We start from the raw sequence: 16,394 nt of genomic DNA, 5'->3' as shown, positions 1-16,394 counted from the left end.
CCTGAAGAGAGCTGGGACCACAGTCTCAAACATTACTGTTAGTAACACACTACGCCATCATGGATTAAAATCCTGCAGGGCACGCAAGGTCCTCCTGCTCACGCCAGCACATGTCCAAGTCCGTTTGAAGTTCGCCAATGACCATCTGGATGATCCAGAGGAGGAATGGGAGAAGGTCATGTGGTCAGATGAGACCAAAATATAACTTTTTGGTATCAACTCCACTCGCCATGTTTGGAGGAAGAAGGATGAGTACAACCCCAAGAACACTGTCCCAACCATGAAGCATGCACCATATTGAAGGGAGGATGGATGGGGTCATGTATCACAAGATTTTGGCCAACTACCTCCTTCCCTCAGTAAGAGCATTGAAGAGGTGTCGTGGCTAGGTCTTCCAGCATGACCTAGCCACGACCTGAACCACACAGCAAGAGCAACTAAGGAGTGGCTCCGTAAGAAGCATTTCAAAGTCTTGGAGTGGCCTAGCCAGTCTCCAGACCTGAACCCAACAGAAAATCTTGGGAGGAGCTGAAACTCTGTGTTCCTCAGAGACAGCCCTGAAACCTAAAAGATCTGCAGAAGATCTGAATGGAGGAGTGGGCCAAAATCCCTGCTGAGCTACAGGAAATGTCTGACCTCTGTAATTGCAAACAAAGGTTGCAATAAAATGCTAATTAATGCAAATTAATTATGTAAAAATCATACAATGTGATTTTCTGGTTTGTTTGTTATTTTTAGATTCTGTCTCTCACAGTTGAACTGTACCTACAATAAAAATGACAGACCTCTCTATTGTTTGTAGGTGGGAAAACCTTAAAAATCGTCAGTGTATCAAATACTTAATTTCCCCACTGTAGTTCTCATATATGTAAATTAGCTCATGGAAATTATGTTTTTCTAATATTTTCACCCGTAGTAATTTCAACCTCTGTTTTAACATCTCCTTTTATTTACATCTTATATATACTTTTTTATCATAAAGTTTATTGAATCTTATTTTGACTGCTTTACTCCTGGTGTTTGTTATAGGTTATACAACATAATCATTGCTGATTAGGTAGAAAGCAAGAGGAATAAATAAGCTGTAAAGAATAGAAGCTTTCACTTAGCCAGAAAGAGTGTATAATACACAAGTCTGTAATGCAAGCCTTAAAGCACCACTCCAGCGTTTTTTCTTATTGCACCCCTGGAGTGGTGCTTTAAATGTAATTCCCCTGCCCCCTGTCTCATACTCACCTGCAGCCTTCATCCGTTTCCAGCATCGCTCCGGTCGGTCTCCAGCAAAAAGTGACCTGTTCACAGCTCCAGTGTTTCATGGAGCTGCAGGGAGGTCACTTTACAATATAACTCTATGAGAGTGTCGTTCTGGCTCTCAAAGACTTGTATTGAGAGCGTGTGACGTAGCTTCTGACCAGTCAGAAGCTTCTGTCAAGGATGGAGCGAGGGGACCGGAGCGGCATCAAAAAAACTATGAAGACGCCGGAGGGTGAGTATATGACTGGGGGCATAGGACTTAGATTTAAAGCGTCACTCCAGCACTGAAAAAAATGCTGGAGTTGTGCTTTAACTATTCATCAGATGTACCACCGCAGCCAGTATACAGATTTCAGAAGCTTGATTGCATAGGAGTATTTTAGCTGACTATGTTTGTGAGTATAGGAGACATAGTCTAACAATTCATTGGAAAATTTGTTCAGTGCATCATTAAAGGGAATCTGACAGCAGCATGATGATGTAGGGTCAGAGACCCCGATTCCAGCAGTGTATTACTTAGTTTACTAGGTGCAGAGGTTATGATAGAGTCACAGTTTTCTCTCCTGCAGATCAAGCAGAGCTCAGATGTTGATCCGTATGTAACCCCACTCACACTACAGGTTTCTGTGTACATTATATAGTGACAGAGAGCTGCTAATCCGTACTTGGGATATGGCTGGACTATCCTATAAGTGCTAAATTGTCCTGTAATGGTAATCTCCTCCTAATAATAGGCTGATTGCATTGAAACAGCAAAACACAGCCTAGCAAGTGATACATTGCTGTAATCTAATCAGGCTCTCTTCCCCTACATGATTGTGCTCTTAGTTTACATAGAAAAACCCTGCTGACAGATTCCCTTTAATGGGCATCATCGCTTCATGGCTGATGAAATAGAGACTTCCGTGTTGTATATATTTGCAGAAAATATACAGCAGCACCAATTACTTCAAAGCAAAACCGCAGAATATACACACATCATGTTCAACAATATTGATCCAGCAGTTTTGTTTTAAAGTTGTATATATTATAGGGCTGGTTTCAACATGAAACATGGACCATGCTAAGATTGTAATACCCGGCCCGAGTGCCAGGTCTCCTGACCAGAGCTAACGGTCACATCAACATGAAACATGGACCATGCTAAGATTGTAATACTGTAGCTCCTGACCAGAGCTAACGGTCACATCAACATACGCGGAACAAAAATATAAACACAACACTTTTGTTTTTCCTCCCATTTTTCATGAGCTGATCTCAAAGATCTCAGACTTTTTCTATGTACACAGAAGGCCTTTTTCTCCTCAGATATTGTTCATAAATGAGCCCAAATCTGTGTTAGTGAGCTCTTCTCCTTTTCCGAGATAATCCATCCACATCACAGGAGTGGCATAGCAAGATGCTGACTAGACACATGATTATTGCATAGGAGGGCCTTAGGCTGGCCTCAATAAAACTCTAAAATGTGCCGCTTTATCACACAGCACAATGCCACAGATGTCGCAAGTTTTGAGAGAGCGTGCAATTGACATACTGACTGCAGGAATGTCCACCAGACCTGTCACCCGTGAATTGAATGTTCATTTCTCTACCTCAAGCCGTCTCCAAAGGCGATTCAGAGAATTTGGCAGTACATGCAACCGGCCTCATAACCGCAGACCTTGTGTAACCACATAAGCCCAGGACATCAACATCCAGCAACTTCACCTCCAAGATCATCTGAGACCAGCCACCCGGACAGCTGTTGACATAACCAAAGAATTCCTGCACATTCTGTTAGAAACCAACATCTCAGGGAAGCTCAACTGCATGCTCATCATCTTCATCAGGGTCTCCACCTGACTGCAGTTCGTCGTCATAACCGACATAACATTCGATGGTGTCTGGCATGTTCGAGATGTGTTCTCTTCAAGGATGAATCCCGGTTTTCACTGTACAGGGCAGATGGCAGACTACGTGTATGGCTCCGTGTGGGTGAGTGGTTGTGAATCGAGTGGCCCATGGTGGCGGTGGGGTTATGTTGTAGGCAGACATTTGTTATGGACAATGAACACAGGTGCATTTTATTGATGACATTTTGAATGCACAGAGATACCGTGCCGAGACTGTAAGGCCCATTGTTGTTTCATTCATCCACGACCATCACCTCATGTTGCAGCATGCTAATGCACGGCCTCATGTTGCAATTGTACACAATTTCTGGAAGCTGAAAACATCCCAGTTCTTTCATGGCCAGCATACTCATCGGACATGTTACCCATTGAGCATGATTGGCATGCTTTGGATCGGCGTATACGACAGCGTGTTCAAGGTCCTGCCAATATCCAGTAACTTCGCACAGACATCGAAGAGGAGCGGACCAACATTCTACAAGCCACAATCACCAACCTGATCAACTCTATGCGAAGGAGATGTGTTACACTGCGTAAGGCAAATGGTGGTCACACCAGATATTGACTAGTTTCCCCCCCCCCCCCCATAATACTGTAAAACTTCACATTTTAGAGTGGCTTTTTATTGTGGCCAGCCTAAGGCTCACCTGTGCAATAATCGTGTCTAATCAGCATCTTGTTATTTCACACCTGTGTGGTGGATTATCTCGGCAAAGGAGAAGAGCTCACTAACACAGATTTAGACAAATTTGTGAACAATATTTGAGAGAAAAAGGCCTTTTGTGAACATAGAAAAAGTCTTAGATCTTTGAGTTGAGCTCATGAAAAATGGGAGCAAAAACAAAAGTGTTGTGTTTATATTTTTGTTAAGTGTATACAGTCAGTAGTTAGCAACTAGGCATATATAGTCAGTAGTTAGGTGTGCTTGTCTAGTCTTCTTTCTATTTAGGCTGGGGCTTCATGGCAGCGTGTTGCATAACAGTAATTCTCAGAAAAGTCACATGACCAAAAACATTTGTGCAACTTTCTGTCCAGCGACTATTTTATAAATACAAGTATGTCGCTACATTTCAGTAAATGAACTTGGGAGTTTGGTAAAGATTAATGGTGTCCTCAATGCTGAGAAATACAGGCAGATAGTCATTTATCAAGCAATAACATGGTGTCCCATTGGCCCCAAATTTATTCTGCAGCCAGACATTGACCCCAAACACAACCAATGTTACATAGTAACCTCCAAATTTATTTTGCATTAAGAACTGAAGAGACAGAAGGTTTTGCACAAGCCTGTATTCACAGAAAATCTGTGATTATTTCTCCAAGATGCTTGGAACAAGTTTCCTGTGAGCTCCTTCAAAAACTGTGTGCAAGTCTACCTAGAAGAATTGATTCTTTGATGCTGTTTTGAAGTCAAAGAGTGGTCACACCAAATATTGATTTGCTTTAGATTTCTCTTTTGTTCATTCACTTTGTATTTTGTTAATTCATAAAAATAAACTATTAACATTTCTATTTTTGAAAGCATTGTTACATTGCAGCATTTTTTGCACACCTGCCTAAAATGTTTGCAGAGTATTGTGTATATAGATTATATGTAGTAATGGTAATGTAATAGTGGTTTGGAAACTGATTCGGGTGGAAAGCTCCTTATATTTTTTATGATCACAATTGCCCCTACTCTGTGTAAATTCTGAGTGGTATAACACTGAGGTGAGAATTTAGAATAGGCTGGTAATTGCTTGGATTAGGCTTGCCATTGTTCTGAAGGAGCCTCTATGGATCACTAGTAGTAGGAAAGTTCCCAAAAGACTCCCAGCCTAAGTACACACATCCAATACATTGGAGAGAACATCAAGGAGTGACACTGAAGGAGAGAAGCTCACAGCAGAAGAGAGGACTCCCAGCCTAAGTACACGGATCCAATGCATTGGAGAGAACATGAAGCAGTGACACCGAAGGAGAAAAGCTCACAGCAGAAGAGAGAACTCCCAGCCTAAGAAGATGGATCCAATGCATTGGAGAGAACATCCATTAGTGACACCGAAAGAGAGATGCTCACAGCAGAAGAGAGGATTCCCAGCCTAAGTACACGGATCCAATGCATTGGAGAGAACATGACGCAGTGACACCGAAGGAGAAAAGCTCACAGCAGAAGAGAGAACTCCCAGCCTAAGTACATAGATCCAATGCATTGGAGAGAACATCCATTAGTGACACCAAAAGAGAGACGCTCACAGCAGAAGAGAGGATTCCCAGCCTAAGTACACGCATCCAATCCATTGGAGAGAACATCAAGCGGTGACACCGAAGGAGAGAAGCTTACAGCAGAAGAGAGAACAGGTTCTACCAACCTAGAACCTTTAGTCAAAGCAGATTATGCCATTATCTAAATTTAAGCAAAAGCAGGTATACTTTAACCACATTCTTTCATGCATTTTAGCCAAAGGAAGAAGTATTACGGCTCGTTCAGACAAGCATATGATATGTTCGTGTGTTGTTCGTGTTAAGATTAGATAGTACATGGACAACGCACAAAGCAATGCTATTGAATAGGACTGTTCAGATTAGTTTTTTTCACATGAACTTAGTAGCCTTGAATAAAATATCACAGCATGCACTAGTCTATTACGTATCTTGGATGAGACTCACATTTTCAAGCCTGTGTGTGCAAAAAAAAAATCGGATTCCATATGGATCATCCTTATTGCATCTGAATTTTACAAATAAATTGCAATTATTAATATAGGAACCTTTATTTAGTCTTGTAAATTATTTAGAATGTTGATGTTTTAAAACAGGCACAATACAGATGTCATATGGATGTAAATAACGGACATATGGATGGCACATAGATGTCATAGGGATAAAATATGGATGAAAATGGTCAGATTTTTCTGGATAAATATCAGACAATTTTGAGTGACAGCTTTGCAGTGAAAGATTTGTGAAGATTTGTATAGCCAATTAAGATTTCACCCTTTCTGCAGCAAATTACAGCATGAAAGACAAAACTTACTTAAGTAATAGTTTGTATTCTTACCTTTACTAAGAATGCCTGACAGTCACTGACATAATCATATTCCAAACCATCAAAAGTATAATAGTGTCGATCCCCATACACAGTACACACTGAGGGGCAGGGGTAACTGGTGCAGTTAAAGATTCCTCTTTTACAAACACTGCCAGGAATAAACAAGAGATGGATTAATGCACTGCAACATTTGACCAGACTGGCATTAATTGCAATGGTGTTCATGTTAAAAAAGCACTTCCATCAAAGTTTTTATCCTCTTAATATATTTAAATGATCATATTATACAGCACTGTGTATTTACAATAGCTCATTTTCCTTTCTACCCAGCTAATTCTTCTCTATTCTCTGCTCTATGTACAAACAGAAAGTCTATTGTCCCCGCATTTATCATTCCCCTCTGGAACTCCTGACCCAGCTGTTCTGCTCCTCTCCTCTTCCAGGGACTTTTGCAATGATGACTTCCTGGAGGGAAAAGAGACTTCCTGTTTCTACATAGAGCTTAGAATGATACAGCTAGTCCGTTCTTAATCATGTGATGTCTTAGACCTAATGGAAAAGAGAAGAATTAGCTGGATAGAAAGGCAAAATAAGCAATTGTAAATACACAGTGCTATATAATATGATGATTGCAATATATTAACAGGAAAAACATTTTGATGGGAGTGCTTCTTTAAGATGCTGTAGTTTCCAGCTGGGACTGCCCAGAGATATGTGTTGTGTGTCAGCAATGATCAGACTTGCTGTTATGTGACTATTTTAGAATTGTGATTTTGCTATAAAAAAGAGCAGATAACTCAAAACTCAAGTTGAGGCAGCATGTTAAATGCACTGAAGTTAATGGAAAGTGCGACTTGAGGGCAGCGGCATAGAATCCTTAAGGATAACTAGAATCCTTCTAGGGGGTACCAATGAGTAATTTTGCACAGGTTACCATCCTGCCCAATTTCAGTCTCAAGTGTAAAACATTCTTGTGAAGATAGATTTGGCAATGCCACTAATAATTAGCATCTGTAAAATATGGCTATTTGCACATTATATGACACTATACTATATGGTCGAGGGAGGGCACTCTTAGAAAGTAGCATAGGGCATCCTCCTTCCCTAAACTCCCCGTAAACCTGTCAAAGAATTAACAGACTTGTCTACATTTACTATTGTTGCACCAGAATTGGTTTCACTTTTTTAGCCCCAAAGTACCGTATTTTTCAGACTATAAGACACACTTTTTTCCTCCAAAATTTTGGAGGAAAGTGGGGGGTGCGTCTTATCATCTAAATATATATATATATATATATATATATATATATATATATATATATATATATATATTGCGGATGGTGGGGTGAGTGGGGGGAGCAGCAGCAGCGGAGGAGCGGGGCACAGGAGACAGGAGCCGCCTGCTGCAGCCTACACTGTGCCCGCTGCTAAAGAAAATGAATATTCACTGCTCCCCATGCCCATGGGCGTGGGGAGCAGTGAATATTCATTTTCCTTAATAGCGCGCACAGTGTAGCCACAGCACGGCTCCTGCAGCTACTCTGCGGTCACGTGTGCCCACTGACATTACCCCTATAACAGTGTCAGCAACAGACCCCCTCCCCCTTAACAGTGGATCATGACCATATTTTTTGCTTACATTTTTTTTCTTATTTTCCTACTCTAAAACCTAGGTGCGTCTTATGGTCTGGTGCGTCTTATAGTCCGAAAAATACGGTAAGTGTGCCAGTTTTAGTATCGGTATGCACTAGATTGTAGGTGCAAAATAATGAACTAAATCAGGGATGTCGAACTCAAATACAGAAAGGGACAAAATAGAAAACTTGGACAAAGTTGCGGGCCAACCTTGATATCTGTTCACAGCCCTCCACACAGTATAATGGGCCCCGCATAGTCCTCCATACAGTATATTGGGCTCCACATAGTCCTCCAAACAGAATAATGGGCCCCTCATAGTCCTCCTTACCGAATAATGGGCCTCACATAGTCCTCCATACAGTATAATGGGCCCCACATAGTCGTCCATACATTATAATGGGCCCTACATAGTCGTCCATACAGTATAATGGGCCACACATAGTCCTCCATACAGTATAATGGGCCACACATAGTCCTCCATACAGTATGATGGCCCCACATAGTCCTTAATCTAGTATGATGGCCCCCCATAGACCTCCATACAATATAATGGGGGGCCGTGCCATCGTCACAGGCCAAATATTATCACCCAGTGGGCCAGATTTGGCCCGCCGGCAGGAGTTTGACATGTGTGGTCTAAAGTGATTAAGAGTTGGCTTAAGTAAGAAAAAGTGTCACAGCGATGATATCTTCTGTTTATTCACTTTACATGTCCAATTTGCTAAGTGACCTGCGACATGTTTGCCAGTCGGCATTCATTTAAACAGGCAGACCCACCTTTCAGATATGAATGATAAGTAATAGATCGCTCAGTGTGCACTGATTGCCATTGTTCTAGGCAGAGCGAGTCCTGTTTACACAGGACAATGCACTGTCCAGAAAGACGATCTTTTGTGCAATCCAAAATATTCTTTTACACAACATACAAGCATTTTGCTCATTCGGCAACTGATAAGCAGCCTGTTTAGACTGCACGATTGTCATGAAAAAAAGTGTTATTAGGAACGCTCATTGACAATAGTCATGTAGTGTAAATGCACTTTTGCTTGCTGACCACTTTTAGGGACATGGACATAGCGGTGATCCCACTGAGGTCACGGCAGTTCAGTGAACTGCCCATGGAAATGCACCTTTAGTGACCGGCAGTACCCTCTAAGACATCACCGCTTGTCACTGAAGCTGCACTCTCAGCAACTCATTGTGTCCTGGCTTACGGTCTGGACGGTGGCATCTTAGCACCGTTCAGGTTGTAAACCAGTTATCATAGACATGGATTACAGCGTGGGACAGTATGTCGGACAGGTGAGTATTATGGTTGTTTTTTATTTTCATTTTTTTACGGGGAACAATGGCTTCAGAGGAATAGGCGTAAGGTGAGTATAAATGTGTTTTTTATTTTTAAATAAATTTTAAAAGACAAGTGGACTTTTATTTCAAATAAATGATTCCATGTCCTTTAAACCCTCATGCTCTTAGTTTCCTATAAGATGCAGTCCCTGATGAAAATGCTCTCTATAGGTCTTACTCAACTCTTATTTTTCTACTTGCTTTATGTGGGTTATTAGTAGTATTTTATTATAACATCTCGTTTATAGCAATAGTCCATATAAACAATGCTTATAATGTGCAGATGACTGTTTTCATTACAATATTTTATACCTACCATGTGTAACATGGTGTAGATATCACTTCACCAGACAAGTATTCCCAATCCTTCCATGTACATGGACAGCTATCTGGCACATAGCATTTACCTTTATGCTCTGCCATGCTACCAAAATAGAAAAAAACAACAGAAAATCATAAATACGCATCGAAGAACATTACACATGCATATAGCTATTCTTAGCCTTACTACTTACCCTTGTGGACAAATGCAACCACTGGTACAGGGTGGCGTTGGAATACATGTGAAATTCATAGCCAAGTTTGCACATGTAACTTCACAGTTGACACCAGCAGATGGTAAGCCCAGCACAGGGTTTCTGCAATCGAAATATATCTTTCCTTCTGGACATGTGTGACCTTCAATATAAAATAATCATATAGAAAGTATGGCACTTTATATGATATGACAAGTGAGTTGTGTATAGAAATGGGCAATAAGATTCATGGTGCCCTGGTCGACATACAGTCCAGTTTTCCATGGCACCTAGACCATTCAGAATGAGGAGGTGGCCGTTGCATGATCACTAAAGCTTGATTCATTGTCTATGGCATACGTGTCAAACTCTGGCCCGTGGCCCAAATCTGGTCTAAGCAACAAAAGCCAAAAGAAGACCCTTAAAAAATACCTTTAATAGTTTCTTTTATAAAAAAGATACTCAATGGTACCTATGGAACAGAGTATACACACAAAAGCAAATATATACTTTGATATACTTCAATTATCATACAAAGGGAGGGATGTAAGACAACGATCCAAAATTGCCCTAGGTCACCCTAGTAGTAGATAATAGCCCACCTAAAGGCCAAGTATTTAGTTCACCCTAAGGGTTCGAATGATGTCCCCACTCATCAGTGGGTATAGCTAAACTCTCCCTATATCCCCATGCACACACAAGTGAAAAATATATAAAAAAAAATAATAAATAAATTGCAAAGCGTCAGATCAAGTAACAAGATGCCAGTCACATACAGTATCAAAAATGGACTAAATGAAAAATAGCCCGTTACACATGGCAATCAACTATACAAAATAGACTTAATCAACTGTCGCCCGCAAGATGCCAATCACATACAGTATCAGAAATGGACTCAATTGAAAATAGCCCGTTACACGTAGCAATCACATATACAAAAAATGGGCTCAGTAAACTAACGTCCGTTTTTTGAGATATCAGCTAGTACTTATTAAAAATATAGCTTATGGGACCTCAAGTTGCCTGGGATCATGAAAGAAATGATCAATTATAATCAAATACTAGAAAATTCAAATCTTAAAGTACTAATTAAGATGTCAGAGGATAAATATAGATAAATAAACATAATGCAAGAGTAAACTTAATATAGGATAATTCTTCTGAGATGTCCATCAATACTCATCAATATTATAAACCATAGGGCCACAATAAAATGACCCAAACAAAGATCACTAATGGAAGGTTATCAATGAATGTCTCAAATTGTAATAATCCCTCAGAAAAAAATCAAAAAAGGAGACGAAATATCATTCATAATGTCCCAGGCGTCATCAAATAAGGTAACAGTTATCCTCAGAAAAACATGACAAAATGTCCATTATTAATGCCCCAGCATCCGTAGTTATGCAGCATATCCTATCAAGGTGGTTGTAAAAATTAAATAAGCTATATTTTTAATAAGTACTAGCTGATATCTCAAAAAACGGACGTTAGTTTACTGAGCCCATTTTTTGTATATGTGATTGATACGTGTAATGGGCTATTTTCAATTGAGTCCATTTCTGATACTGTATGTGATTGGCATCTTGCGGGCGACAGTTGATTAAGTCTATTTTGTATAGTTGATTGCCATGTGTAACGGGCTATTTTTCATTTAGTCCATTTTTGATACTGTATGTGACTGGCATCTTGTTACTTGATCTGACGCTTTGCAATTTATTTATTATTTTTTTTTATATATTTTTCACTTGTGTGTGCATGGGGATATAGGGAGAGTTTAGCTATACCCACTGATGAGTGGGGACATCATTCGAACCCTTAGGGTGAACTAAATACTTGGCCTTTAGGTGGGCTATTATCTACTACTAGGGTGACCTAGGGCAATTTTGGATCGTTGTCTTACATCCCTCCCTTTGTATGATAATTGAAGTATATCAAAGTATATATTTGCTTTTGTGTGTATACTCTGTTCCATAGGTACCATTGAGTATCTTTTTTAGAAAAGAAACTATTAAAGGTATTTTTTAAGGGTCTTCTTTTGGTTTTTGTTGCTTAGTTTTGTACCCTGGTTTTCCAACTTTTGTTGGTCTTTGTTGGTTTGTTTTCCCAAATCTGGTCTGCAGGGTGATTATATTTGGCCCGCGACACGAGAATCACCACCACTATGTGGGGCAATTATTCTGTATGGAGGACTTTGTGGGGCCCATTATACTGAATGGAGGACTATGTGGGGCCATTATACTTTACGGAGGACTATATGAGGCCATTATTCTGTATGGAGGACTATGTGGGGCCCATTATTCTGTATGGAGGACTTTGTGGGGCACATTACTCTGCATGGAGGACTATGTGGGGCCCATTATACGGTATATTGGTTGGCCTGAGACTTTGTCCAAGTTTTTCATTTTGGCCCTCTATGTGTTTGAGTTTGACATCCCTGGTCTATGGGGATACTGCAGATAACCCAGTGCTGTACACAACATTTCAGAGCCCTGTCATTGGGATCATCAGGGGCGTAACTATAATAGATGCAGGGGATACAATTTCACTGGACCCTGGATACTAGGGGGGCCCAAAATTTCCCTTTGACCATATGAATGGACAACTACTATTAAAGACTTGTGTAAGTGGGGGGGCCCTGTTGGAGATTTTGCATTGGGACCCACAAGCTTCAAGTTATGCCACTTAGTGGTGCAGTAAGCTGTCACTCACTCAGCAATTGGGAATACAGACCGGGACAGTCTTTACTTCTGCTTCCGGCATCCCCAGCCCTGAATCCCCAGTGCCTCTTCCACTTATTCAGCCCTGTGACATCTTGTTAGGCCAAGAGGTGCCAAGGATTTCAGGCTGAGGATACTGGCCCCAGAAGTGAAGATGGACCTGGTCCAGCTGCCACGGAGAACTAGAATGGATGCTAGACTATGACAACATAATTCTTTTTGCTTAATTGTAATCAAAAAGGTGCACTAATCTATTTCACAGGGGTATTCCCAACTAGGCCCGTTATCCCCTATCCTGTGGATAGGTAATAACTTTCTAATTGCTGGGTGAGTGACAGCTTAGAATCCCCCACCGATCCCAAGGACATGACTCTGTAATGCTGTGTAGAGCACTGGGCTATGTCCGGTAGTACAACCCCTGGCAAAAATTATGGAATCACCAGGCTCGGAGGATGTTCATTCAGTTGTTCAATGTTGTTGAAAAAAAGCAGATCACAGACATGGCACAAACGTAAAGTCATTTCAAATGACAACTTTATGGCTTTAAGAAACACTAAAAGAAATCAAGAAAAAAAATGTGGTACTCAGTAAGGGTAATTTTTTTCAGTGAATCTAGCTGCAGTGATAATGCACAGCCCATTCTCATTGTAACAGGGCATTTCTGAGCTTAATTCTCAGCAACAGTGGGTGTTTTACCTGCCAGACCTCCAGTGATCAGTAAATGGATAACATGCCAAGTTAGGAATAACACATTTAATGTTATAAATAACTTACAAAATGACAGCTGCGGACTTACTCTATGCCTTAAGCCTGCCATACACATTAGATGGCTGTTGGCCTATTGAGTGCGTTTGGCTGAGCGTTCCTGTGTGTTCCATGAGAATACCGTCCCTACACATGTCTCCCAGCGGCTTATCTCCAGGAGACAATACAATCGGCAGTCCAAAATCAGGTTCTACATATGCTGTGCACTGTGATTGTATGTAGAGACTGGGCTGGTGTGTGTCATGACTTCCTAGAGTCAGACTCATGACATTCTCTATAACAAGTTGAAGCACAAGGGCCCATATACTGTCTTTGCACTCGGTCGTTCTCTCTAATCAAGGCTGTGTCCGCTCATACAGTAAATGCTGTGCTTTTTCAGCTGAAATAATATAATAATGATTTTTATTTCTATGGCGCCAACATATTTTGCAGCGCTTTACTTTACAGAGGGGACTTGTACATAAAGACATTACAGAATAACACATAGCTCAACAGATACCAAAAGGAGTGAGGGCCCTGCTCGCAAGCTTACAATCTATGAGGAAATAGGGGAGACACAAAGGGTAAATAGTAAAAAGGGCTTGTCTTGTATGGTTCAGCCATCAATATAATAAATCGGGTATTCACATAACACTTGGAGGGTGTGTAAACAAATGCTACGAGGGTATTGATATGGAATAAAGTTTTGGAAGGACAAAACTGGAATAGTTACATAAGTGAGGTGAGGCGATAGGCCAGTCTAAAGAAGTGCGTTTTTAGGGCACTCTAAAAACTGGGTATTGGGAATTAATCAAATTGTCCTGGATAGTGCATACCAGAGAAGTGACGTAGCTTGTGAGATGTCTTGGAAACGGGAGTGGTAGGTTCAGATTATTGGGGACGTTAGTCTTAAGGTATTAGCAGAATGGAGGGCATGGGTGGGGTGATAGACAGATATGAGGGAAGAGATATAGGGTGGTGCAGAAATGTGAAGAGCTTTGTGGTTAACAGTGATAAGTTTATATTGGACTCTCTAGCGGATGGGCACCCAGTGCAACGACTTGCACAGGGTAGAGGCATCAGTGTAGCGGTTGGAAAGGAATATGATCCTGGCTGCTGCATTCAAGACAGATTGGAGAGGAGAGAGTATAGTAAGAGGGAGACCTTTTAGTAGAGAGTTGCTATAGTCCAGACGAAGATGAATAAGAGCAACAGTAAGAGTTTTTGCATAGTCAGCGGTAAGAAAAGGCCAACTTCTAGAGATGTTTTTGAGATGTCAGTGACACGATCGAGCAAGTGATCAGATGTGGGGAGTGAAGGAAAGATCTGAGTCAAATATAACCCCAAGACACCAGGTGTGTTGCAGGGGAGTGATGGTAGAACCACACACGGAAATGGCAATATTGCGTTTGGGAAGGTTAGTAGAGGTAGGAAACACAAGGAGTTGAGTTTTTAACAGATTCAGTTTTAGATAGAGTGAGGACAGCGGAAAGACAATCACTGGTATCTTGTAGTAATGCAGGGGTGATGTCAGGCGACGATGTGTATAACTGGGTGTCATTAGCATATAGATGGTACCGAAAACCAAATTTACTGATGGTTTATCCAATAGCGGTAGTATACAAGGAGAAGAGGAGGGGACCTAGAACTGAACCCTGAGGAACCCCGACAGTAAGGGGAAGAGGAGCCAGCAAAAGATATAGTGAAGGAGCAGTCATGAGGTAGTAGGAGAACTAAGAGAGAGGAGTATACTTGAGCCCATGATCCAGAGTGTTGAATACAGCAGAGAGATCCAGGAGAATCAGCAAGTAGTAGTGATCATTAGCTTTATCTGTTAGTAGATTGTTAGAGACTTTAGTAAGGGCAGTTTCAAGAGAGTGTAAAGAGCGGAAAATTGATTATAAAGGGTCAAGAAGAGCATTATCTGAGAATATTGGATCACATGGGAGAGGACCAAGAGTTCCACAAGTTGAGATGAAGGGGAGATTAGAGACAGGTCTGTATTTAGCAGTGCAGCTCTGGTCTAGGGATGTTTTTTAAGTAATGGGTGTATGATGGTATGTTTGAAGGAGGAGGGAAAGATACCAGATGAGAGAGAGGTTAAATATTTTAGTTAGGTGAGTGGTGACTGCAGGAGAAAGGGACTGAAGGATATGTGAGGGAATAGGGTCACTGGTGCAGGTAGTAGGGAGAGAAGAGGCAAGGAGACTGGGAACTTCTTCAGTAGAGATGAGCGTTGTTCGACTCGAACTGTTCGCCAATCTCAAATTCGAGCTGTTTTGGGCGGTGTTCGAGCCGTTCGGCGAACACGAACGATTTGAGAAAAATTCGGCTGTTCGAGGTTATGTTCGATAACTGTTCGTGCACCAAAATCATAACTGGATTTTTTCTCAGTAATGATGAAAATTAATGTTAATACGCAGTTTGAGTGTACAGCGGGGTGGGGGGAGGGGCAGGGGATGGATCTCTGCAGGAATAATGAAGATCTCCATTTTTTTTTCTCTTTCCCGCATTTACAGTGGGGAGGTGCAATCTGTCAGCCTATCAGCAGCGCACACACGGAGCAAAGTGCTTTTTTTCACACAAGCAAGGGCATGTGTCATTGGCAGTGTATGTCACATGTCCTTGCCCTATAAGACCAAGCCATTTTCCCCGTCGCCACCATTTTCTCACTGCTGCAGCTGCGTGTTAGACGGCACCGCTGTTGCTGTGTGCGCTATACCTTGTTAATTTCAAGCCAATTTTCGCACAAATCTACAGATAGCTTGGGAGTAGGGAATAGTTGTGATTGCAGTCCTTTTAAGGACTAGGTTACAGCATTTCCTACGACTTTTATCAGGCAGGTCTGTGCTCTTAAATAGATAGATTGTGGGAGTAAAGACTAATTGTAATTGCAGTCCTTTTCAGGACTAGGTTACATCAGTTCCTATCAGTTTTTGCCAGGCAGGTCTGTGCCAGTGCTGTGCAAGTTTTTTTCACAGCATTTGGCTGAATCTAGCAAAGCTAATCCTTTTTGGCCTATTGCAGAGTGTGTTAGTCAGTGGAGTAGCCTATCTGTGTTGCAAGATATACCACCTGTGTATAGAATACCAATTTTTTTACTGCACCTAGTGAAGTAAAATCTTTTGGGCATAGCATCATTCCATTAGTCCATCTATACTGACCTCCATCAGGTTGCAAATTGAATATAATTTTTTTCTGCATCTAGCTCTGAAAAAATATTTGGGCTTCTAGCAGTGTGTGGGACTTGTTC

General features: G+C 41.2%; 1 protein-coding gene across 1 annotated transcript in view; it reads right to left on the bottom strand.

The window, feature by feature from the left end:
* Nucleotides 1-16,394, bottom strand: part of OTOGL (otogelin like) — a 346,660-nt gene that overhangs the window by 194,646 nt on the left and 135,620 nt on the right. The window contains exons 23-25 of the mRNA XM_073651595.1: nucleotides 9,678-9,840; nucleotides 9,479-9,586; nucleotides 6,187-6,325 (exon numbers count right to left, since the gene is read on the bottom strand). Of these exons, the coding sequence (XP_073507696.1) occupies nucleotides 6,187-6,325; nucleotides 9,479-9,586; nucleotides 9,678-9,840 (410 nt within the window). The remainder of the gene's footprint in view (nucleotides 1-6,186; nucleotides 6,326-9,478; nucleotides 9,587-9,677; nucleotides 9,841-16,394) is intronic.

This window comes from Phyllobates terribilis, unplaced genomic scaffold (genome assembly GCF_046119375.1).
Source record: "Phyllobates terribilis strain yellow unplaced genomic scaffold, ASM4611937v1 Scaffold_11__3_contigs__length_659146591, whole genome shotgun sequence".
In the NCBI taxonomy this organism is placed as follows: Eukaryota; Metazoa; Chordata; class Amphibia; order Anura; family Dendrobatidae; genus Phyllobates; species Phyllobates terribilis.
The sequence above is the reverse complement of the archived record's forward strand: the minus strand, read 5'-3'. Positions and strand labels throughout refer to the sequence as shown.